At 40.9% G+C, this 26,715-nt stretch overlaps 2 protein-coding genes across 3 annotated transcripts; both read left to right on the top strand.

Moving 5' to 3' along the window:
• The first annotated feature begins 1,322 nt into the window (after positions 1-1,322).
• On the top strand, positions 1,323-18,600 carry LOC141497085 (uncharacterized). The gene is given in 6 exon segments (XM_074199673.1): positions 1,323-1,563; positions 1,959-2,085; positions 8,136-8,231; positions 12,767-15,176; positions 15,178-15,325; positions 15,327-18,600. Coding segments are annotated over 6 exon segments (2,946 nt in total). The 5' UTR covers positions 1,323-1,527; the 3' UTR covers positions 15,456-18,600.
• Positions 10,660-26,008, top strand: LOC141497144 (uncharacterized). 2 transcript variants are annotated; one of them, XM_074199788.1, is made up of 2 exons: positions 10,660-10,734; positions 24,117-26,008. In XM_074199788.1, the coding sequence occupies exon 2, from the start codon at positions 24,158-24,160 to the stop codon at positions 25,556-25,558; it is 1,401 nt and encodes a 466-aa protein (XP_074055889.1). In that variant the 5' UTR covers positions 10,660-10,734; positions 24,117-24,157; the 3' UTR covers positions 25,559-26,008. The 2 variants fall into 2 exon arrangements, with proteins under 2 accessions (XP_074055889.1, XP_074055890.1); XM_074199789.1 differs by lacking the exon at positions 10,660-10,734 and adding an exon at positions 18,599-23,984.
• Positions 26,009-26,715: the final 707 nt, after the last annotated feature.

Raw genomic sequence — 26,715 nt, 5'->3', positions numbered from 1 at the left:
AAATGCTTTCCCAAAAATTTCAGCAGGAGAAAAATGAAAAGCCTCTGGCTTCCTTTGGTTATTCCTTAGAGGCCCTATCCCAGAGCCCTCCCCATCCTCCACCTGACTTGGTTTCCTTCCTTCCTAGATCAACCTATTGTGGAGATGATGTTGCTTGGGAGCGGGGATGCAGGGACCAGTGGGAGGGAGATCTCGGACCCAGGATCCACTGACTGGTCTCATCCCTCAGGGTCAGTTAGAGGGCTCAATAGCTAGAATAACATGACAAGCAGGTGAACTGGATCTGAGTGAGGCGGGCTGTGCTAGCACCCCAGCCTCCCTTTCTCTGCCAGAGCCATCTGGGTCCAGTGACCAGATAGAATCAGGCTGGATGGAGATGACCCTGGATGTGAGGTGGTGAGGATGCAGTGACTTGCCCAAGGTCACATGGCTAGTCAAGGTCAGAGGTTGGATTTGAACTCCTGTCCTCCAGATTGCAAGGCCGGTGCTCTGCCCTCTGTGCCACCTAGCTTCCCAGGGTGCAGGTGTGTTGTTCTCATGGAATTGCGATCCAAACTCTGCTGGCTCACACCTAGAATTCCTCCCCAGTTGCCCTTCCCCAGGTCATGCCCTGCGTGCCCACCGTGTAAGACCCTGAGTCTCGAAATCTGTGAACTTTAGCCTGAACGCCTGTAAGATCCTGAATGTCGAAACCTATGAACCGTTGCCTAAATTCTGCCCCTAAGTCTCTGCTTGGTCAGCTAGGTGAGTTTGTGCCAGATGAGCTCCTGAGGATTCTGCCTGGTCAGCTCTCGGACCATGCAGTAGGGGGGCTTCTCCCAGGGCCTGGATCTAATAAGACCACGCCGCACCATCTCAAGACCCTCACTTTACTCGGGGTTCCAGGATCCTAGCCCCGACCTAGGGTGGAAGCCTAGCTCGAGCTAGTTTAACAAACCCTTGCTATTGCATCTCCATCGTGTGGAGGGCCTCTGTTCTGTAACTGGGGACATCTCTTGTGGGCCGGGCGGCCCAGGGCGAGAGGAAGGGGCAGCGGCCGCGCTGCCTGGCCCTTGGGTCACTTTAGACCATCCGCCCTTGCAGGGTGACAGCAGATGCCTCGCCCCTGACCTTGCAACCCCCCACTCTCCCCGCGCCCACAGGGCGGGGCCGCCGGAGGTCCTGCGGGGCGGGCGGGCTCCGAGGGACTACATTTCCCAGGAGGCCCTGGGCGACCCGAAGGAAATGGCGTCGCTTCCCCGCCAGTTGCCGGGGCAACGGCCGAGAGGGGGCAGGGCGGGGCCCGCGTGACTTCCGCCGTCTGCGGCTGGGCCTCCCGGCCCGGCGGAGCGTGGCCGCCCGCAGCCGTGTCCGGGCCGAGGCCGGCGGGGGCCCCCGAGGCCGGGCCCCTCCGGACCCCGCTCCGCCCCCCGCCTCCCTGGTCGCGGAAGCCGAGGCTCGGGCGGCCCCCCGCGGTCCCGCCCCCCGCAGGCTCCGCCCTCCGCAGGGCGGCCCCGCGCAGGAGGAGGGTCCGGGGCTCGGGGGAAGATGGCGCCGGTGCCGCCGCTGAGCCGGGCTGCGCAGGTGAGCCCCGGGTTCGGCCCCGCTTCGGGCCCCGGGTTCGGGCCGGGTTCGGCCCGGTCGGGCCCCCCGGAGCGGCTCTGGCGGCGCCGATGCAGCTGGGCCGGCGGGGTGCTGCGCCGTGGGGGCGGGGTGCCCTGGGAGGTGCGGCCGGGGGTGTGTCCTGGGCGGGGCCTGGCGGGGGGGGCTGCAGGACCCCCACAGGGCCCGCCCCGCCCCGGGGCCCCCCACATCCCCTTCTTCCTGGGCGCGGGCCCGCGGGGGAGGGGGCGCGTTGGCAGGGAGCGGCGTCAGCAGAGGTCGGGGGTGACGGGCGGGGGCCGGCCACACCCGGGGACCGACCCCAGCCCCCCGCAGGCCCCCCAGACACACACAAATGTAGACATGGGGCGTTCCAGGAGCCGGTGACCTTCGAGGACGTGGCGGTGGTCTTCACTCGGGAGCAGTGGGAGTACCTGGCCGCCCCCCAGAAGGAGCTGTACCGGGAGGTGATGCTGGAGAACTTCCAGAACCTGCGCTGCCTGGGTGAGGCCGGCTCCCCGGGACTCGGGCACCCCCCGAGAGGCCTTAGTCTCCTTTGGTAAAAAGGGCCCGGGGGTTCTGCCGCTTTGGGCCAAGTTTGGGGGGGGTGACGGGAATCATTTCTGGAGTGGATCTGGAGGTGGGACAAGGGGGGATCCCTGAGCAGAACTTTAAAGGGATCCTGCCAAGTGTAGAAGAAGGGAGGTCAGAGGCGAGGTGTGGAGCCCGGGACGGAGGCCTGCACATTGGGAGAGGCCGGCCCGGCTGGCTTGTCATCCTCGAGGAGCTTTGTGTGTTGCTGGGCACCAGGGTCTAAGGCTTGGGCTCCGAGCTCTAGCTTAGGCGTGTTCCTTTGATCTGGGAGGCAGACAGACGAGGTGTGAGCGCAGATAGCCCAATTTGCCCACTAAGAGACTTCTGGAGAGGGAGGAGAGAGATCAGTGGGATGGAGGCAGTGATTTTTAGCGCTTTTACTGTGATCAGTGGACTTGGAGTGACAGGCCAAGGGAAGGAAAAGGAACATTCTCACAGACAGGGTCAAACTGCAGCCTTTTCCCTCAGGGTAGAATATGAGTTGACTGTGAAGCTTTCAGAGCTGCCCTCCCTGTCCACTGGACCCTCTTATCTGCCTTTTTGAACTCTGAACACACCCTCCCTCTCTTGGAAAAAAGGCAAAAGCAGCCCCCTCCCAAGTCAGGCTCTGGTGGCCATGGAGACTGTGGAAGAGTCTTCTGTCAAGAAGTAGGCAATCTTCTCCCTGTTTAGTCTGGAGAGGAATCATCATTCAGACCAATGACTTGGGGAGATCCCAAGTTTCCTCTTTTTTCTAAAGTTGTGTGTTAAAAAGTTCAGTCTCTTGAAGGACATTGCTGATGAGATTGGACTGCTTTTCTTGTTCAGATTCCACCCAGGGGAATAACCATTATGTTCTGCTCTGGTAAGGGTGGACATCAAGTCTTTGAATGGATTGCCAAGACTGGGGGGACTTGGGTGACACAATCAGCATTCAGGTCCAGCCTTTCGTTGTAATATTCATTCTCATTAGTTGTGAACCAATTAGAGTTGATTACCAACCTTTTGAACTGTCCTCTTCCTAAAGAACATATAAGCCCAGGGGGCCCACCACCGTGATTGTCTTTGGTCCGAGAGAGGCACCATCTTTTTATTAATAAATGTGCCAGCCTTGTGAATAAAATTATTTAAATTTAGAAACCGTTTCTTGAGCCTTTTAATTACCACAGTGCCCCATGATATCTTGGTCACACATTGCCTCAACCACAGTTCTTGAGGCTTTCAGTATGGTTTATTCATTATTGGTTCTCCTGTTCCCTTTACTTTGTTCCTTGCCAACAACTCAGTAGTATCCCATCACACAAATACCCCTCATTTCTAGGTTTTTGTCACCATACAAAGAGCTGCTGTCAAGAGTGGTATCTTTATCTTGGATTTCTCAGGCTATATGACTAATATCAAAATTGCTATATCAAAGGTTTTCTGTACTTTCATGGACATTTTGGACCTAATTTCAAATGCTTTCTAAAATGTTTGGACCAATTCATAGCTCCACCTAAGAGGGCATTAGCAGATCTGTTTCCCATAGCCCCTCTAACAATGGTCATTTTCATTTTTTGGTCATTGTTTATGGAGCATTTCTAGTTAGGAGTGAACTTCAGCATTTTTTAGTATCTTTGTGGATAGTTTGTATTTCTTCCTTGAAAAACTGTCCTTAGATTATTTTTCTGTTGGGGAATAGGTCTTATACTTATGAATTCATTTGAGTTTCTTATATGACTCAGTTGTCAGACCTTTAAGAGAGAAATTGGCTATTATGAAGTTTTCTTAGGTAATCATTTTCTGTCTAACTGCTTTGGTTTGATTGGGCAAAAGATTTGTAATTTGATGTAAACAAATTTGTCCAGTTTTATTTTGTCTTCTCAGAGCCTCTTTCATCTTTGTTTAGTTCATAATTCTTCCCCAAAGGTCCCTTTCTTCTCTCTCTGCCCTCTGGAGTCAATTCCTGCTTTCGTTAGGGTCTGTACAGTTTGGTGATGATAGGACAAGGGCCCAGGCCACAGCTCCAGCTCCAGTAGCAGTCACCATTTTTTTCTTTCATTGTTTTTGCCAATCTGCTGATGGTAGATAGAACCTCAGATCAGCATTTTTTTTATTATTACTGATTTAGAACAGATTTCTAAGTTGTCCTGATAGTGTCATATACATACCCATCCCTTTCCCCAAACTTCCTCCTTTTTTCCTCTTATGTACATTGTGATAAATGTTTTATTGATGTTCTTTTCTTTCTTAAGTGCTTAAAAGGGGCATCTATTCTCCTTGTCCTCTCCTCTTTCTCTCAGAAGCCCTCATTTGTAAAAACAAGCTTAGTCAAACCCTCACACTGACTACACCTCTCATCTCTCCATCTCCTGGTGGCCATTAGGTGTCATCCACACATTCTTTAGTCTCTGTTTCCACTTAGACTTTCTTCTCATGCCCCAAAGTGATGAGTTTTATTGCATTTGAAGTCAGAAAAGGACATGTTTGGCATTTCTCTTTTTCTATATGTGATCAGATTTTCTAACTCACACACAGCTGAGAAAAGTGGATTCCTTTCAGTTCAATTGACCAGAGCATCATCAAACTGAAATACACATAAGTAGCATTTTTCAATAGTACTTTGAGATTTGCACAGGGCTATAAATATGTAATTTGATTGAATTCTCACAACAACCTTATCAGGTTCTATCCCTTTTTCATAAATGAGGAAACTGAGGCACAGAGGGAGGTTATATGACCTACCCAGGGTCACACAGTTAAGTAATGTTTGACACAGGATTTGAACTTAGGCCTACCTTACTATAGGTTTAGTGCTTTATCTACTGTACCACTTCTCACCTTCTTATCTAATTTCCTAAAAACTCTTTTTAGGTGTTTAACTTTTTTCTTATTTATCTTTCTGATGGATTTGTCTGAGACTCAAAGGAGCAAATTGAAGTCCCCAAGAATTTTTGTTTTGCTTTTTTCTTCCCATAGTTTGGACTTACCTTATAGCTGGGAAGACCTGACTACCCATTCTGCCTCTGATACCTCTTGAGTTCTGATGACAATATCAGTTGTTGCCCTGATCATCACTTCGGGTCTGATCATCTCAGCTTTACTCCCTCTCCTTACTTTAACTTGGCGGGAATTCTGTTTTTAGTGTGTTTTATGTCTTCTTCCATTTTATGGATGAGTACATATTCCTCATATTCATGTTTATGATTTAGTTATGTTTTTCTCACATCATATTCCTTTCTATGCTCCCTGTCTTTCCCTAAAGAAAAAGAAAATGAGGAAAGAGAAGAAATGGACCTCTTTCCTCTCTCCTCCCCCCTCTGAAATCAAAGAGCATTGACCTATGATGGGCCTACCTGCTCTTTTTATCTTATTTCTTCTTCAAACTATGTGCTCATCCTTCCTATGACTCATCAAGATGAGAGGATGATTGATGTTCATGGCAAACCTCTCTTTTTGGCATACTCCAATAATAGGAGAAATGCTAAAACTCTTTCTCCTTTTCTCATTGCTCACCTAGAGTGCTCTTCCCTTTAAGACAAAGAAAGAACCTAAAACTAGGCATAGACACCCATGTTCCTCTTTCTTTACTGCCTCGGTGGCACCTGGTCTGCCCTGTCCTTAAGAAAGGACACTTGGTCTGTCCTCCCCTGCCGTTTCATCCAAAATCTTGCCTCCTGTCTTGTCCCCCTAAAGTCCCACCAGTAATCCCTTAGACCCTTCCTTATACTGTCCATCCCCTTCTTCACTAATCCTATAACTTTGATTGTTCCCCAAGTCTGTGTCTCAGGCCTCTTCTCTCATTGTTAGGATGATTCCCTGATTTGTAGATTGAGCCTAGTTTCTCCCCTGGGTTCGTCTTCCATATCACCAGCTACCTTTTGGACACTTTGAAATGGATAGTCTAGAAACAGCTCAGATCTCATTGTCTTTCCTTGAAAAACCTCCTTCCCTGTTTCTGAATTTCCCTGGTACTGCCAAGGCTATCAGAATCTTCTTGGTCTCTCAGGTTCACACCTAAGTGTCACCCTCAACTTCTTCCTCTTACTCACCCCCTGTATACAGTCTGTTTCTAAATCTTGTCATTTCCCTAATACTCCTCTGATGCTGCCTTCCACCCTGGTGCAAGTCCTCATCTCCTCACTCCTTGACTAGGGCAGTAGCTGCTGGTGTTTGCCTGCCTCGTTCTCTCCCCATTTCCCATTATAGTGGGGGGGAGGGGCTGACCTCTTGGAGGGATTGAGGTATTTTATTAACATGTAACCAGATCCAAAGACCTCTCTCTCTCCCTCTCTCTTTTTTTTTCTTAGGTTTTTGCAAGGCAAATGGGTTTAAGTGGCTTGCCTAAGGCCACACAGCTAGGCAATTATTAAGTGTCTGAGACCAGATTTGTACCCAGGTACTCCTGACTCCAGGCCTGGTACTTTATCCACTGAACCACTTAGCCACCCGACCTCTCTCTTTCTGACAGACACAAGCCTTGAGAGAAGCAGCCAGTCTCATTGTATTACTCCGGTTGTAAAGAAATCAGTCCTTGTCCTGACTTTGCCCTAATGAGGGAGGGTACTTGCAGGGTGTCACCCCACCACGTGGGCCCTTTGGTTGATGATATAGATGAACTCGAAGGTTCCCATCAAGAACAAGAAATTAAGACAACCTGCCTTGTCTTTTTGGAAGCTTAGTCACCCAGAAAGTCTTGGCACTTTTCCAAAAAACTCTATAACTGGGTTAAGGCCTCTTGTTAAAAAAAGCTTTGATAAACAATTTGAAAGGTGGTGATAAAATTGGTAAGGGGACAGATCTCCTCCAGGAGTCACTTATGCTTGTGAGCCTGCTGATGCAGAACTCTGCGAAAAGGTGAGAATGGACAATATCAGGAACAGTAAGAAGAGCAACAAACAGGGTCCCCTGCTCCCTCAAAAACCCTGTAGAGATCTCTTCTGGAATTTATCCCAAGGACTTTATTTTAAAAATACACAAACTTTAGGGGCCGCTAGGTGGCACAATGGATAGAGCACTAGCCCTGGAGTCAGGAGTACCTGAGTTCAAATCTGATCTCAGACACTTAATAATTACCTAGCTGTGTGGCCTTGGGCAAGCCACTTAACCCCATTTGCCTTGCAAAAACTTAAATAAAAAAATACACAAACTTTGAATTTTTCCCTCAAGCCATCATACATTGCAGGTGTAAGAACCTGAATGAAACAGGATGAAACCAGTCTTTCTTGGGATTTAAGGCTAAGTTTCTCCCCTCCCCCTCCATTCTTCCCATCTCTCTTCCTTTTCCTTCTTTCTTCCTCCCCCTTCCTGTTTTTCTCTTCCCCCTCCTCCTTTCCTCCTTTCCTCCTCTCCTCCCCTCCTCTCCTTCTCCCTTCTCCTCCTCTCTCTACTCTTCCTCCCTTCCCTCCTCTATCCTTCCTCCCTTGTTCCACCTTATTCAAGTATTATCTCTCCCATTAGAGGTGGAGCTTCTCATAGACAGGGATTATGATATTAGTGTTCTTTGTCAAGAAGTCAGTTTCTAAATTGTTATTCTTAGAATTAGGGCTAATGTTCCCTACTGCTACTGCCTCAGGTTCATGGGGGTCTACCTTAATCCCTGGTTTGACCTCTTTCTTCTGGTGTTCTACCATGAACACTGGTGGCCCCGGTGGGGTGACCTGCTGCAGGCCACAGAGGTCACTCTGTTGGGACTTATTGAAGGACTACATAGCATTGGTATAAGGGAACCCCTCAAAAGGACTTTAATGGACCTGAGTCTCACTGACTTCCAGCTCCCTAGAATTCCTCTCCAAGTAGATTTCCCATAAACTTTCATTCATTCTTTTCAGGAGCTCTGGACTGGGCAGGGGAGCTCCTTGGGTTTTCGTTTTAATCTCAGTTTTATCTTAGCTCTTTTTCCTCTTTGATGTAGAATATTTGGGGGGGGGCGGTGAGCTGGGCCTGCTTAGGACTTTTCAGGCCTCTCTCTTTACCTCAAGACCCTCATTTCCTTTGAGCAGGACTGACTGTGTCCAAACCTGAAGTGATCTATCAACTGGAACGAGGGGAGGCTCCTTGGAGACCAGAGGAGAAAGTACCAGGGAGCAGTCATCCAGGTGAGTGAATGACTGAGCACCAGGCAGGTGAGTCTCTATGGTCAGTTGAGAAATCCCCTTTAGAGGACTGGACAGGAATCTCCCCTCTGCCAGCTGCCCAGGTTGTCTGTCTGCTAGGAGATCCCTTCACTGTTGCCTCAACAAGTCTCACAAGAATGGCTTCAAGCCTCTAATAGGGGATGACTCACAGAAGCCTAGCAATGGAATGGGAAGGGTCCTCAAGAGACCTTTGAACCTCACCTCTTCATTTTGGAGGTGAGGGAACTAAGACCCAGACACTGTAACAACTTGTCCAGAATCAGTCTGTCTTCTTCTATCATTAGATTAGTGAAGACAATAGAACTCAATAGTCCTCTGCTAGGGACTTTGAAAATAGATAGATAAATAAATTCCCTGTTGGTTGAACTACAGTATAGTCTCATCATTCTAGAAAATTCACTGAAATTATGCAAGGAAACTCCCTTAGATTCATGCATTCCCTTTGATCCCATGATCCCACTGTTAGGTATATTTGCCAAGGAGTTCTATGACAGAAATATGAGGATTTCAGTTGTATAACCTGAGACAGACTAAAGAGAAGCACACTGAGAAACAACCCCCCTCCCCAGCTAACAGTATGAATGAAAACTATGCTCAAATTGATACCTGAGGATCTCTGACAAAATATATGAACCAGTTTTGTACCCAGAGGAAAGAGGAGAGGCACTACCTGCCTCTCAAGAGGTACAATTTGCTTACCATGGGTGTCACCTGCTGCACACACTACACTGTCTGAAGTTGTTGTGCTTAGTCTGATGTATTTTGCTCGATTTTTTTCCCTTTTTATGAGAGGGTTTGTTGTATGTGGGCATAGTTGAAAATTATTCTCATGGTCAACAAATGGGAAAATCACTTTAATGAATGGGACAGATTGGACATACCCTTCAATATTGAAATATACCCAGACACACTTAAGAATAAAATAAATTGTTCTGACATAATCATACTATAATCTGGATTTAAAAAGTATAAGAGAAATGAATAGACATCTTGATCTGTTACTGAAAAGGTGTTTAACACAGTTGAAGAACCATCGAAGTTTTACTTAACAATTTTAATAATTTAAATAGAATTAGAAAAGTAGAATAACTTCCTCTGAGGAAAACATTAAGAACAGCAACTTGGAAAAAAAAGTTAGTTGACAAATCCCTTTAAGGTGTTCAAACAGGAAACTTGAATGGTCCAAATTCTCCCATTAAGAAAACAAGTTAGATAATAAAGAAACACCTCTCTCTTGTATTTAACTGATAGAAGAAACATCTACTCTTTTAGGTTGTATATGCATTTATACAGAAAGATATGCACACATATACATACATATGGAGAATGTCTTTGTGTGTGTGTATGTGTGTGTGTGTGTGTGTGTGTGTGTGTGTGTGTATGTGTGTGTGTGTATTTAAATTAAGAGTTTGGCCTAAAGCAAAGGTGTCAAATACCTGACACCTGTAACACTCTTAAGTGTAACCTGAACTGCTTTAAAATGTAATTGGAAAATATTTACCAAAATAAAAATACAATAAAACATAAGTAAGATTACATTTAAAAACTAAGTAAGTGGCCTGCAAGGATCTCTGCCTGATTTAGTGGCCCCTATTTCTACTTGAGTGTTTCACCACTAGTCTAAAGTACATCATACTGTTGTAAATCGTAATATTGTAGAAGTAGTAGTATTGGTATTTAAATGTGGAATTCAAACTAGAAAATGTTGCCTGAGACAATCACAAAATTGTCAAAGGAAAATGAATAGCAAATAATTAACAGTTCTCTATTTGTATTCAAAAATTCGACAGATGAATTCAAAGAAACATCAGTGATATAGACACTCTTGTGTATGTGTGCACATGCATATACATATATATTTGAATTTTTGTGCTCTGCTATCATTTATGTCAACTAAAAACACTAAAGAACTCCCAGATTTGAATGGACTATTACAATTAGTTTGTGTATGGGAAAAAAAAATAAGTCAGATAATGGACAATGTGGAATGCTTATAAGAACCAAATACTAACTATTTCAAAGAGAAGTCCTTTTTACAAAATTCAGCAAAGGAAAAATAAGACAAGGGATTTTCAGACTATAATGAAATAAAATCAGTGTGAAATGCATGAATAAAAGTTTGTAAAACTGAATAGGAAGTGAAATGGTTTATTAAATATTTAGGATTAAATAAAGAATTGAAAAAAGCAGAATAGGAGAATGACAGCACATGTAGAGAACAATCCTTAGAGCAATATCTGAGGACCCATTTACAAATTGTAAAAATTTTTTGTTGATAAATTTTGCTGTTACAACACATAAGTTTCCCCCTCATTCCTCTCTTTTCCCCCACTTCCACTCACAGAGCTGTCCCATATAACAAAAATATATTTCTTTAACAGAAAAAAAGATGAGTGCCAGTTTAAAAGAGAAAGAACTGTTAGCTTGCTTAACATTGGAAATGAAGCGGCCAGGATACTTGAAGGTAAAACTTTTGTAGGTAAAATATTTTGATTAAAAATATCTAGAAAATGCCCTGATCTCAACCAACACATTTAATGGAGACAACAACTTAGGTGAGCAATGTTGCAACCAACATAGAAAATTGACTTTACTGTATTGCCTGTGTTCATTTGCAGTACTGTTCAGGGAAATGCTATTTGCATATAACTACATGATCAAAATACAAAAGCTTTTATCACAAATAAAAAATAGAAGAGTCAGATATGAGTAGCTCTCAGGTCTGTGGAGATGGGAAAAATTAGTTCATGACCTAACAAGTGATAGAGTTGATCAGAGAAACGTGGACATTTTTTAAATTATATATAATGTAAAAGTTCTGGTACAAGCAAATTTTTTTTATTAAAGATTTTATTTGAGTTTTACAATTTTCCCCCCCAATCTTACTTCCCTCCCCCACCCCCCCAAGCAAATCTAATGTATTTAAAATTAGAACAAAAATTGAGACCAAAAAAAAAAAACACTGTAAGTTATATACTTGTGTGATAATAAATATATGTAAAGGTCTGATTGGAATTTATAAAACCAAGAGCCATTCTCTAATTGATAAATGATCAAAAGCTATGTACAGGCATATACTAAGTCACTCATAATCAGAAAAGTGGAAATTTTAACCACCTTGAGGTTCCAGTTCATATCTATTAGACTGGCCAAGATGACAAAACAGTAGAATGATAACTGTTGGAGGAGCTGTGGGAAAATGTATCTTACCTCATTCTTGGTGGAGTGGTGAATTGGTCTAGCCATCCTGAAAAGCAGTTTGGAACTGTGCTCCTAAATGATTAAACATTGAAGCAGGGATTGTAGTGTTAGATTGTGAGCTCCTTGAGGGCAGGGACTATCTTTGGTCCTCTTTTTATATCACAGTGCACAGCAGAATGTCAGGCACATAATAGGTGCTTAATAAATGTTTATTTGATTTGATTAGTAAACCTATACTGTAAGGATTAAAGAACTCATGTGTATAAATATATTTATAGCAGTTCTTTAATGGTAGCCAAAAATTAGAACTCAGGGAGTAACCACCTATAGGGAAAATGCTATGTATTCTATATATATGTAGTAGAATATTACAAAAAAAATAACAATGAACAATTTCAGGAGAAGTAGATTTTCTTCTTTGAACAATTGCTGAGGGAACTGAGCAGAAATAGGTGAACAAGTTATACTTTGACCACAACATTATAGAAAAAACAACTTTGAAAGATTTGGAATTCTGAGCAGTGCGGTTAATAAGCCAGGAGTCCTGAGGACTGAAGATGAGCTTCTATTTTCTTGTTCCATTCAGATGTCAGCTAGTGCCACTAGCCTTCTTAAACACCCCAATCTTCATTCTTGTTCTATTTCCATCAACTCAATTAGGCTGTAATCTGTATCTCTTAAAACAGATTGACAGCCTGTGGTGCCTTCATATCCTGAGTCCCTATCCACATGGGAAAGAAACAGGCTGAATCAGCCATTAATTCCTACCATCGTTCTAAGCAGAAAGAGAGAAGACTTAAAATTTGAGATTTGCAAGGACGCTGAGGGGCAAAACAATGCCCTCCCCCTCAATGTAGGCATCCTCTCCAGGTTCTCCCCAAATGATGGTCATCCAGCCTCTGCTTGCATATTTCCAGATCCTGTGAGCTGACTCCATGGTAGGGCATCAGTGAGGTGTGACAAGAAGACTAGGAGGATGGAGGTTAGGAGACTTACCAAGATTTCGCTGTGCCTCTACTGCTTAGTTGTGTGACCTTGAGCAAATCACTGAATCATTTTGAGCCTCAGGTTTCTCATTTAATGTTGTTGCTGTCCTCCAATCCTCCCAAAGTTTTATGTGGACAGTGAGAAAGTTTTTCATGAATTCTGCATAATCTGACAATCATAAAAGACCCCATTTTTTTTCCTACCCTTTAAAAGTTTTTCAATAATTTCAGGAAGAGACACAAAAGAAGACGACTATAGGTATCTCAGGTGGGTCCAGGTGATGTTTCCATTTTCTTTATTTCTTTCAGATGGGGAGGTGAGGCCTGAAACCAAGGAGTCTCCCCCAGAGCTGAGCATTTTTGTGGAGCAGTCGCTGGGCCAGGACAGACTCAGGAGTCATGGTCTCTGTGTCTCAAGCTGGAAAGAAGCCTTGGCATGTGGTGCCAAATTAGGGAGGCAGCAGAGCATTGAGGAAAGAAATCCTCAGCAAATAGTAAGGGGCCATGAATATGATTATGGCCAAAGCTCTTGGCCAGAACCAAAGCTTTTCCTCAAAAATGATAAAGAATGCAATAGAATTTGCTCAAAGGAAATATTTTCTAAATATGATGAATTCAGGGATTTCTTCAATTCTAAATCCGATTTTATTAAATACCATAAGCTATATGTTGGACGGCAGCCTCATAAACATAATCAATGTGAGAAGACCAAACTCAGCCCATTCATTAATTTAAATCTTGCAATTGACAATGAAGAGAAGACCCCTAAATATGATGGATTTGGAAAGACTTCCCCCCTGAATATACAAATGAGTGGACACCAGGGAGTTGACACTGAAGAGAAGCTTTGTGAACATAATGAATGTGGGAAGCCTTTAACCCATAGTTCATCTCTAACTTCCTATCAGAAAATTCATTCTGGAGAAAAACCTTATGAATGTAAAGAATGTGGCAGGGGTTTTGGCCACAAGGCACAACTTATTACACATCAGAGAGTTCATACTGGAGAGAAACCTTATGAATGTAATGAATGTGGGAAGGCTTTTGGCTATAAAACCAAACTTAGTCAGCATCAGAGAATTCATACTGGAGAGAAGCCTTATAAATGTAATCAATGTGGAAAAGCCTTCCGCATGAGCAAAGAACTTACACGACACCAAAGAATTCATACTGGAGAGAACCCTTATGAATGTAATGAATGTGGGAAGGCCTTCAGTGGGAGAGGACAACTTAGTCAACATCAGAGAATTCATACTAGAGAGAAACCTTATGAATGTAAAGAATGTGGCAAAGGTTTTGGCCACAAGACACAATTTATTACACATCAGAGAGTTCATACTGGAGAGAAACCTTATGAATGTAAAGAATGTGGCAAGGGTTTTGGCCATAAGACACAACTTATTACACATCAGAGACTTCATAGTGGAGAGAAACCTTATGAATGTAATGAATGTGGGAAGGCCTTCAGTGGGAGAGGACAACTTAGTCAACATCAGAGAATTCATACTGGAGAGAAAACTTATGAATGTAAAGAATGTGGCAAGGGTTTTGGCCACAGGACACAACTTATTACACATCAGAGAGTTCATACTGGAGAGAAACCTTATGAATGTAATGAATGTGGGAAGGCTTTTGGCTATAAAACCAAGCTTACTTTACATCAGAGAATTCATACTGGAGAGAAACCTTATGAATGTAATGAATGTGGAAAGGCATTCTGTGTGAGAACAGATCTTACTCAGCATCAGAGAATTCATACTGGAGAGAAGCCTTATAAATGTAATCAATGTGGAAAAACCTTCCGCTTGAGCAAAGAACTTACACGACACCAAAGAATTCATACTGGAGAGAAACCTTATGAATGTAATAAATGTGGGAAGGCCTTCAGTGGGAGAGGACAACTTAGTCAACATCAGAGAATTCATACTGGAGAGAAACCTTATGAATGTAAAGAATGTGGGAAGGCCTTTGGTGGGAGAGGACATCTTATGCAACACCACACAATTCATACTGGTGAGAAGCCTTATGAGTGCAGTGAATGTGGAAAGGCTTTCAGCCGGAGAGGACATCTTACACAACATCAAAGGATTCATGCTGGAGAGAAGCCTTACAAATGCTCTGATTGTGGGAGAGCATTCAGCCGTAAAGGACATCTTATTGGACACCATAGAATTCATACTGGAGAGAAACCTTATGAATGTAATGATTGTGGGAAGGCTTTCCGCTTAAAAGATCACCTTATTCAGCATCAGCGAAGTCATACTGGAGAGGAGCCTTATGAATGTAAAGAATGTGGGAAGACTTTCTCTCAGAGTACAGATCTTATTCGTCATCAGAGGATTCAAACTGGTGAGAAACCTTATGAATGCAAAGAATGTGGGAAGACTTTTTATATGAACAGAGATCTTAACAGGCACCAGAGAATTCACATTGGAGGGAAACCTTATGAATGTAAGGACTGTGGGAAGGCCTTCCGTTTGAGACATCACCTTATTCAACATCAGAGAATTCATACTGGAGAGAAACCTTATAAATGTAATGAATGCGGGAAAACCTTTGGCCATAGTACCCATCTTAATATACATCGGAGAATTCATACTGGAGAGAAACCTTTTGTATGTAATCAGTGTGGGAATACCTTTGGCCACAGGACACAGCTTTCTGTACATCAGAGAATTCATACAGGAGAAAAACTTTATGAATGCAAAGAGTATACAAAACCACCAGAGAATTCATAGTGAAGAGAAATCTTATGAATGTAATCAAGTTGGGAAGGCCTTTGGTGGAAAAGGCCAGCCAACTGAACATCAGCATTGTCATACTAGAGAGAAAATGTATGAATATAATCAATATGAGAAGGTCTTTGGATGAAAAGGACAGTATGAATGAGAAAATTTATACTGGAGAGAAATCTCATAAATGTGGGAGGACTTTCAACCTCAGAGAACATGTTAGCATTAGAGAAGACATACTGAAGGGAAGTGTTATACAAATATGAGAAGGCTTTTTTTTGTTTGAACAAAGTATCCCTGAAACTATAGAATTCATATAAGGGGAAAGTGTTTTATATGTAATGAATGTAGGAAAGACTTTCTTTTTGAACACAGTCTTATCCAACATGAAAATTCATTAGTGAGAGACCAAGTGACTACAGAGAGCATATCTTCTCTATTAAGTTAAATCTCAAATATCAGAATATTTTTATGAGAAAGAAACTTAGTGAATATGAGAAGATCTTCCACCTGGGAGATCACTGTCAACATGATCAAATTCATATTAAAATGAAGCTTCATTTATCTTATGAATTGGCCAGGTCTTTAGGTTATTGAATATTAGAGAATTTAGAGAAATGCAGAGAAAACCTATAAAAATCTTATGTAGGAGAGTTCCCATCTGAGCACAGAATTTATTCCACATTAGAGAATTCTTAGTAGAAAATAAGCATATAAATGTGATGACTTTGAGAAGGATTTCCACCTGAAAAATCACCATATTCAGCATTAGAGGAAAATCTATGTAGGAAGGGTTCCATCTAAACACAGAATTTTCTTGATATTAGAATTCATAGAAGAAACCATATAAATATGATGACTATGGGAAGACTCATATAGAGCCTACACTTCACACTGGAAAGAAAACTTACGAAACTAATATAGGATGACCCCACCATAAGAGGGGAAAAAAAATAGTTACTTATATCTTTATAGCTGAAAGAAACCATCTGTGAAAAGACCTCCTGTTTGAATGGACAACTTAGTCAATAGCATACATAATGGACAAGGATGTCAGAAGACTTTTTACTAGAGTACAGAACTTTCATGATCTCACCTTATTAACTGAAATGACAGAAAAATTTCTGCTTGTGTTTCCTTCAACCCACATGAGGCAATTCATCCTTGATAAAAATTTTATGAATATCAAATGTTCTGGAGATGTTCCTCTAACTCAGGAATTCTTCATTTTTTTCTTGTGTCATGAATCTTTTGGGTTGACATGGCTATCTGTTAGATTAAGGACTTAAAAACTTTAGGAAAACTTAAGGACTCTTCATATTAATGTTACTGAATGAATAAAATAAAATCCCTAGTATTACAGTTATAATGAAATATGAAAAAAAAATTTTGAAACTCCCTGGCCCTAGGTTAAGATAGCCTGCTCTAGAAGGTTGGCCTAGCCTGGGAAGATTATTGTGTCAATTTCAGTGACTCCATTTTTTTATTCCTCTGCAGCAGTGCCAATAGATATTTTTTTTGGCCCCTTGTGGGGCAATGGGGTTTTGACTTGCCCACGGTCACACAGCTAGTATCAAGTATTTGAGGCTGAATTTGAACTTAAGTCTTCTGACTCCAGGACCAGTGTTCTATCCAGTGTGCCATCTAACTGCCCCACCCACAAATCTTTAACCTTCCTTTTTCTCATGCAACGGTATAATATTCCATTACATTTGTTGCTACTGTTTGATTATTCTTCCAATTTACACTTAGTTTTCATATTTTTATGAATTTAGGAAGAAATGAATTAGGAAGATTATGAATTAGGAAGAAATGATACCCTGTATACTAGGTTATATGTAACCATTTATATGTAAATGTACATGCACTGATGGCCAGGTTCTATAGGCTATCCACCTAATTTCCATATGGACAAAAGATGTTCTTCAATCAAAAACTTTTTCATTGTGAATAGTTAGACCACACATTTGACCATAGATCTTATCTGAGTGTCTCTGCAGGGTTGAGCAGATAGATGCAACTAGCACAATGGTATCCATGCAGAGGAACTCCTGGAGGATCACAACCAGCTCTCCAAAGAATATCTCATCATCTTAGACTCAGTGCTGGATCTCCTTCATGATGGTTATAAAGATAAATACCTTTGAAGAAGGATTGTCTCCCTTCTACATGCCCCACCTTATAGTTAGGATCATCAAACACAATTATTTCACATCTTTTATGGAGTTTTCTTCAATTTTGATGTGATTAATGGGAGGCATGTGAGAATCTTTTTAAGTCAGCATTTTGCTTGGGGAGAGAGCTTCCAAGAATTGAGAGGCATTCCCAAATTATTTTGCCTTGGTCAAACCATATCTTGAGTATTATGAGAGAAAATGGCTTGGAAAGAGGTTTGAAAGACTCAAAGACAAATTAGTGAAATGACCAATCAACTTCAGAAGACTGATAATGAAGTTTCTTATCTCTTGGCAGAAACAAAATATTGTATGTAGAGCCAATGTGTTTTACTATAATTAGGTTTTACCAGGGAGGACTTTTTTTTTCAAAGGGTTTGACCTTTTATGTTTCAGTTAATACTTTAAAAACAGCTATTCCCATTAGAGATCTATAGTTTCACATATAGTCTTTGTTCTGTGTATATTGAAATGTTCATGTGTATTGACATTAAAGCCACAATAAAAATAGAAATGAGAGAATGATACAGTAATACTTATTAGGAGACACTCAGTGGATTTAGTAACTTTGATTTATAGAATGATTACTTAAAATGGAAAAGAAAGCATTTAATTCATTGAGGGTCTAAGAAATGAATTGAAGAAGGATTTGGAGAGAAGGTAAATTCTAAGCCATCACATCGTCCATTGCTGCACTCATTTTCATGAGGTGATTATATCTCAAGTAAGTTGTGTGTGTGTGTGTGTGTGTGTGTGTGTGTGTGTACATGTGCCTGACCTTTTGGGGAAGAAGGTGGTCTTTAAAGAGCTAGGAGAGAAGATATCTTTAATTCCTGCATAGGTATACATTTAGGATTATGGAAGACTGAATTTGACGGATTCCCCCCATCAGCAAGAGCAATCACTCCAGGTGGTAGTATGATTTTTATCAGTGACTTTGAAATCCTTGGCTGATTATGAGTGACTTCGTGGTATGAAACCTTTTTTCCTGTGTATTTCATGATTATGGAGAACTGAGGAAAATCTTAAGAATCATGTCATTTCCAGAAGAGCTTGTTATTCATTTATTTCCAGTTATGTCCAACTTTTTGAGACCACATTTGGGGTTTTCTTGGCAGATAACTAGAATAATTTTCTATTTCCTTCTCCAGATCATTTTACATATGAGGAAAATAAGGTCAACAGAGTTAAGTGACTTGGCCAGGTTTACACAGCTAGTAAGTATGTGAGGCCAAATTTAAACTCAGGAAAAGATGAATCTTCCCGACTCCAGGACCACCACTCTATTCACTGTGCCACCTAATTGAACAGAAGAACATTGGGAAAGAAGGAAAAAACTCAAATACTATATGCCTAACAATTAAACGGAATCATTAGAACCAGATAAAAAAGCCCAGCATTAGCACTTCCTCATCCTCTCTTCCCCCATTACCTGGGTTCTCAAAAAGTCCTAGGTTCTAATTGGTGAGTCTTTACTGTATTTGTCCAATTTTCCATCTCATGCTTCATGTTTATTCATGCTCAGTTCTCATTATATGCCTACCACCCATGACCCAACCATTTTCTGTTACTAGATATCCTTCCTCCCTTTTGCAACTCCTTCCGTTGTACCCCTCTGCAGTCTATCTCCCCCAAATTTCCAGGGATATCTAAATTGCTGAATCAGATGGTCTTTGCCTTTGACATTATCAAAATCTGCTTTCTTCTGCTTCTCCCCCATCTGTCCTGTCTTACCCACAAAACACCTACTATGTTGAAGACACATTAGTAAACTGTAGAAGGGATAATCAGGGAGAAGGCATGGGATTTTAGCTTGGACTTGGATCCAGTCAGTAGATGGGAGTGTCCTGTTAAAGGAACAGCTTGGGGGCCAGATTAAAAAGTATATGTGGGGGAATATAAAGTGCAAGAAGTCCAGAAGGATAGATGGACAGATGATGAAGAGCTTTAGGCACCAAATAGAAGACTATATGATTCTAGGAGTGATGGGGTATTGACATGATGAGACCTGTGCTTTAGAAAAATCACTGGTGACTGGAAGAGCAACTGGAGCAGGAAGAGATTGAGTCAGACAGACTCACTTGAAGGCAATTGCAATTGTTCAGGCATGAGGGCCTTCATCAAAGAACAGAGAAGGGGGCATATTGAAGAGATTGACAGGATTTGCTAACAAAATGACAGAGAGTTGAGAAGGAAGGGTCTAGGCTGAGTTTGTTGATTAAGAGGATAGAGGTGACCTTGACAGTAATAAGGAAATTTGAGGGGGAAATGAAGGTTTAGAATGAAAGATTTGGGGTTCACATTTTGAACTTAAGTTTTCAATGGACCATACAGAGCAAATTATTCAATAGGCATTTGGAGATAGGAGGTCAGAAGAGGTTAGGACTGAATAAATGAATTGAAAATCATCAAGCATCGAAATGATAAATCAGTGAGAACTGATAGCATCATCAAGCAAAATGGTATAAAGGGAGAAAGAGGGCCTGGACAAAGACCTTTGGACTAACCATAATTAGCAGACATGATTTGGATAAAGGTTCAGTAAAGAATGAGAAGGACATGTCAGGTGGGAGGAGACCTAGGGAAGAGTAATGTTGCAAAATTAGTGAAAACAAAGGAGAGGAGTGTCATCAAAGGTTGCTTAAAGGTCCAAGAAAGGTGAGGACTGAGACATTTGAGAATGAGATGGTCAGTACCTTCAGAGATGGCAGTTTTGATTGAATAATGAGAGTGGATACTAAATTGTAGTTGACAGAAAAAAAAGGAAATAGAATCAACTATTGTAGTCAGCATTACCAAATTTAGGTACAAAAGGGAGATCAATGGGATGATAACTAGTGGGGATAGATTCAGTGAGGGGGTTTTTGAGGATAGGGGGAAATAATGGGTCTATTTGTAGACAGTTGGCAAATAAGAGTGTGGATGATAGAGAAGGTAATCTTTTGGAGGAGACAGGATCACTTGTGCATGTAGAGCACTTAGCATTACAAGAAGAAGGATCATCTCTTTAAGATAGGTTGAGGAAAGTGGCAAAAGGCATCTGGGTGATAAGATGAAAAGATGGAGCCTCAGTGTTTTCAGTAAAATAGAAAAGATTTTCTGCTGAAAGGATAGGAGACAGTAGGAGCCAAGGGAGGTGTGAGGAGAGATGCAAAGGTTTAACAAAGTTGTGTTTAGTAGTAGATTAAATTAGGGATTTTTTTAAATTTTTAGGTTTTTGCAAGGCAAACGGGGTTAAGTGGCTTGCCCAAGGCCACACAGCTAGGTAATTATTAAGTGTCTGAGACTGGATTTGAACCCAGGGACTCCTGACTCCAGGGCTGGTGCTTTATCCACTATGCCACCTAGCCGCCTCAAATTAGGAATTTTTAAAAAAAATTCCTCTTCAATGATGGCCCAGTTCAGGTTATGAAATACCAAAATAAAGTGGACCTAGTCAATACATTTTGTAATTTTTCTCTCACTTGGGGAATTTCATTGACCATCATGGTTTCCATCATCATCATCATCTCTCTTTAGATGACTTAGGTTGAGCTGTTTAGCCCTGGTCTCTTTCCTGAACTCCAGGCTCACATTTCAGCCTATCTGACACAGAACTAGAGTTCTAAAATGCTTTTAGTTTGGTAACTTGAGTTATGGGAATGCTTGAATTTCTTATCTGTTTATTCCTATCACCTTTATCTTTGATTTTTTTTCAGCAGTCATCAGTCTTTTTTTGTTGTTTTTGTTTTTTGCAAGACAATGGGATTAAGTGACTTGCCCAGTGTCTCATAGCTAGGTAATTTTTAAGTGTCTGAGGCCAGATTTGAACTCAAGTCCTCTGACTCCAGGGTCTGTGTTCTATCCACTGTACCACCTAGCTCCCCCCAACACTCAGTCTTTATATCATTTCAAGTTTTTTTTTTCAAGGGGACGATGAACCATATATGCCAACAGTCAAGTCTTGGTCTTCCTTTATTTCTGTAAATCCTATATAGTAGGTATTTCTTTTAGACTCCAGTAAGAAAAATGAGGAAATATGATGAATTTGGGGGGCCCTGGCTGGTTCTTTGTGATACAACCAGGTGGTCTGTCTAGGTACTCAATGCTTCTTTGAGAATGTATATTGAACTTTTGGCTTGGAGTTAAACTTTATCTAGACTAGAATTTTCAGACTGCTTTCTTCATTTCTTGAAAATCTTTTTTCCTATTGCACTTGTCTTTTTGGCCATTTCTGAAACATCTTAGACATCTTTGATAATAACTCAGTAATTTCCAGTTATTAGATCTCTCAAGTCTCATAGTTATATTTCATTTGGGTCTGCAGATTTGAGTTCAGCTACAATAGCCAGATATTCTCTCCTCCCATCTCACTCAAAGCAGTAGTTATCTTCTGCTGAAATGTTTTCCCTCCTCCTCCTGTAATAATATAATTCCAGGAACACAAACAATTGGAGAAATTCTTCCTAATTTGACAAGAACCCTGGAGAAAATGGCTAGTATCTTGACTGAGAAGAGATACAGACCAGCATCTTACCATAGTAAATTTCAAATTAATCTGTTGCCTAAGTAATATTTTTGGAGGGAAGAACTGTCAATGGATGGAATGATGCCCTTTTCATATCTATGGTTAGGGAAGGAATTCACAGACAAATAGAGGAAAAGGAAATTTTTAATCACTTAAAGTTTTAAAACTTTTAAGTTAATGTAAGAGAATAACAAGAAGCGGGTGGGAAAACATCTTCCTGTTGATTTTTGTTCGGCAGCAGTCTGCTGTCATAGAAAATCTGGTAGCAATTTGTTGTCTAAACAATATTTCTGGTGAATTCATGGGGGGTGGGGTGTGAGAAAGAACATTCAATTCTGCTAAAACTCAGTATAGTATATATGTACCTAAAAAGTCACCTATACTATGTAAAATCACATGGTAAACTACAGGACTTGTGGGAAAAAAGGAGGTTAGGGGAACAATAGTCAAAATTTTATCAGTGACCAAAAAATAGAAACAATAATAACATTAGCATAGCTTTATTCAAGTTAGGTGATTAAAAAATATATAAATATTACAATAAATTCTACTGATATCTAAGCTCTTAAGCTGCTGCTCAGACTGCACCCTGGGTCCCACAAGACCCACTCTTAACAAAGTCAGTTATTGCTGAGAGGATGATCCCAGTGGGCTACAACTTCAGTATGAGAGAGCTGGGGTTTGGCCACAGCAGCATGTAGAAGGTGGAGTTTCTGGGTATAGATTAGCTTTGTTCCGCCCATAAGCTCTTCCTTGTAAAAGACCTGAAGTTTGCTTTTTGAAGTATCAGAAGTATTGCAGCTTGTGAGCTACTCTAAAATGGAGTTATTTTCTTCATTCCTACTATATCTCATGGAGAAAATCTTGCATAAACAAATGTGAAATTTGAGAACTCAGATTTTTCACAAATATGTCAACCATGTTGGAAGCAAACACGTTATAACAGAACTAACTATACTCATCAATTTCTAAACCTTTTCATTAAGCACCTACAATGTGCCAGGCAAAATTCAGGATGCTGGGAATATGAAGGCAAACATTGGAACAATCCCTGCCCTCAAGGGGCTTATGTATTCTTGGAGGAAATGTATTTATAGCCAAATAGATTCATAGTAACTAAAGCTAGGATACATGTAAAATTCATATAAAGTCATAAATATAAAGTTGACAGGAATGTATGAGCAGAAACCCTAGTCATATTTAAGGCTTGATTTAGTTATCATCCCAGTCTTTATCCTTGCTCTGTATCCATCAGATCTCAATTAGGTTTTAATCTGTGTCTCTTAAAATTAATTGACAGTTTATGTTACCTTCAAATGTCATATCCTGAGTTCCCATCCACAAGGGAAAGAAACAGATTGAATGAACCATTAATCTCAATCATCTTCCTATCATTATTCTAGAAAGAAAGAAGACCTAAAATCTGAGCTTTGCAAAGACACTGAACCAATGAGTCCCTACCCCTCAATGCAGGTATCCTCTCCAAGTTATCCCCAAGTGATGGTCATCCAGCCTCTGTTTATATATTTCCAGATCCTCTGTGTTGACTGCGTGGTAAGACAGCAGTGAGGTATGGCAAGAAGACCAGGAGGATGGAGGTTAAGGGACTTCCCAGGATTTTATTTTGCCTCCCTTATGACTCTACTACTAATTAATTGTGACCTTGAGCAAATCATTAATTTGTTCTAAGCCAGAGTATAAAGTTAAACATTTTAATAACTACCTTCTTTACCTCCCCAAAACCGAAGCATTTAAAATGTATGAGTGAGGGGCGGCTAGGTGGAATTACCTAGCTATGTGGCCTTGGGCAAGCCACTTAACCCCATTGCCTTGAAAAATCTAAAAAACAAAAACAAATAAAATGTATGAGTGATTATATCAATTAGTTATCTTTAATTCTATCCTTTAAATTTTAACAGTAATTGTTTGGAATGGAATAGGTTTCTATTGAATGCCTACTATTTGCTAGACACTGTGTTAAATGCTTTTTAAATATTATTTCATTTGATCTTTACAACAATCTTGAGAGTCAGGTGTTATTATGGTTCCTGTTGTACATATGAGGAGACTGAAAAAGGCAGGAATTAAATGATTTGCCCAGTGTCATCCAACTAGTAAGTATCTGTGGCTGAATTTCAGCTCAAGTATGGCTCCTACTTTCCTCTTGTTTCAGAAAGAGACATAAAATAGGATTAAGTGTTCAGCAGATGGATATAGGTGATATTTCCATTTTCTTTATCTTTCAGGTAGAGAATATAGACCTGAAATCAAGGATTTCCCTTCAGAGATGTTTATTTCTATAGAGCCATCATCCCAGCATAAGATCAAGCAGAGCAGTGAAGAGAAGAATTCTCAGGAAATAAAAATGACTCAGATGAAAACTCCAACTAAAGTGAGAAGCTATGATTGTGGCCAAAGCATCAGGTTAGAACTAATGCTTTTCTCAAAACAGAGAGTATCTATAGAAGAGAGTCTTTACAAATGTGATGCACATGGAAAGAGTTTTATTGTGTCTTCAGACCCAAGTAAATGTCAGAGAATATCCTCAAAGGAACTAGTTTCCAAGTATAATGAATGTGGGGAATCCCTAATTTCTAAACCAGATATTATTGAATATCATAGACTATATGCTGGAAAGCAACCTATTAACTATAATGAGTGTGAAACAGCTGTCAACCTGAGCCAATTCATTCATTCCTTTGAGACAAATGATATTGAAGAGAAAACCATTAACTGTAATGAATTTGGAGAAATTTCTTCCCAGAATATTCAATTTATGGAACACCAGAGAATTCACACTGAACTACAACCTTATGAATATAATGAATTTGTGGTGCCTCTCAATCACAGCTTTTCTGTTGCTTCTCATCAAAGGAGTTATACTGATAAGAAACCTCTAGTATGTAATACATGTGGAAATGTCTTTCTCTGGAGTGCGCAGCTTACCCGACATCAGAGTATTCATGCTGGAGAAAAACCTTATGAATGCCATGAATGTGTGAAGGCCTTCTGCTTGAGAGAATCATTTACAAGGCATCAGAGGGTTCATATTGTAGAGAAACCCTATGGATGTAATGAATGTGGGAAGTCCTTTCGCCGTCGAGGACAGCTTACTAGACACCAGAGAATTCACACTGGAGAGAAACCTCACGAATGTAATGAGTGTGGGAAAGCCTTCTACCAGAAAGACCAGTTTACTCAACACCAGAGAATTCACACTGGAGAGAAACCTTATGGATGCAAAGAATGTGGGAAGGTCTTCCGAGTGAGAACGCAGCTTACTCAACATCTGCGTATTCATACTGGAGAGAAGCCTCACAAATGTAATGAATGTGGGAAGGCCTTTAGGCAGAGGGGCCATCTTACTGTACATCACAGGATTCATACTGGAGAGAAACCTTATGATTGTAATGAATGTGGGAAGGCTTTTCGACTGAGTACAGAGCTTACTCGACATCAGAGAATTCATACTGGAGAGAAACCCTATGGATGTAATGAGTGTGGGAAGGCCTTCCGACTGAGCACAGAGCTTACTCGTCATCAGAGGGTTCATACTGGAGAGAAACCTTATGGATGTAATCGATGTGGGAAGGTCTTCCGCCAGAGCACACACCTTACGCAACATCAGCGAATTCATACCGGAGTGAAGTCTCATAATGCAATTTATGCAGGAAAACCCATTTTCTGAGCACACAGCTTACAAGACACTGGAGAATTCCATGGAGAAACTTTTTGAGTGTAATGCTGAAAGATTGGTGGTGGTAGAAAACTCCCCTACCACCCCCTATGCAGGTTATGTTTGTTTTCCCTTAAAAATTATGACATTTCTTATGTCTTGGTTGGCTCAGGGGTCTTAGAACTTTGATTACTGATATTACTTTCTCAGTCCCTGAGTACAAAACAACCATGAGGACCTGGAAGGGGAGAATGTGTCTTTTTAAAAATGTTCATTTTAACATTCATTTTTAAAATTCTGAGTTCCACATTCTCTTTCTCCTTCTAGTCCCTTCTCTACCAATTGAGAAGGCAAACAATATGATACCCATTATACATGTGAGAATCAGGCAAAACTTTCCCATATTAGGCATGTTGCAAAAAAAAACCCCACAAAAAATAAAGTGAAAAAACTCTACTAAAATCTGCACTCAGAGTTTTTCTGTTTTCTGAAGGTGGATAGTATTTTTCTTCAAGTCGTTTGAAATAGTTATGGCTCGTTGTCTTGGTCAGAATAGCTATCATTCACAGCTTATCCTTGTTACAATATTAGTATTTCTGTGTACAATCTACTCTGGTTCTGCTCAGTTCAGTTTGCATCACTTTATGTAAGTTCTAGATTTTTTCTAAAACCATCCTAGTCACCATTTCTTCCAGCACAACTGTATTCCATTAGGATTGAGACATTTTCAAAGTTCAAGATACATATTTTCTGGGTAATTAGTCACCTCATTATTATTATTATTAATTAATAATTATATTAAGTATCTTATTAATCAAATTGATGGCCATTTGACCATCTCTCTGGGATCAAAGATGTCTCATGGCTGTTGGCTTATATGTCCTTATAAGAGTGGATGTTCCTGAGGGTAGGAATATTTTAATAGGTGGATCTATTCTAATGAGAGACTAGGGGATGTGACTTTGATCATGACATTTCCTTACAAATCATCCCCAAGCCTAGGAGAAAGCTAGGAAATCCCCTTTCCAAGCCTGAGTAGAAAAAAAAAATGGACTGAAATTTCACATTAGGCTAAATTCCTTGAAGGAGTGGATGGGGTAGCAATATCTAGATTGAGGAGAATATTAATCCTGTCTACTATCAATCAATCCTATCCTCAGGCTGAACCT

This window comes from Macrotis lagotis, chromosome X (assembly GCF_037893015.1).
Source record: "Macrotis lagotis isolate mMagLag1 chromosome X, bilby.v1.9.chrom.fasta, whole genome shotgun sequence".
Taxonomy (NCBI): domain Eukaryota; kingdom Metazoa; phylum Chordata; class Mammalia; order Peramelemorphia; family Peramelidae; genus Macrotis; species Macrotis lagotis.
The sequence above is the reverse complement of the archived record's forward strand: the minus strand, read 5'-3'. Positions and strand labels throughout refer to the sequence as shown.

What these genes read in the sequence shown, in the direction of transcription:
- LOC141497144 (XM_074199788.1), top strand. Translation starts at nt 24,158, where the DNA reads ATGTTTATTTCTATAGAGCCATCATCCCAGCATAAGATCAAGCAGAGC.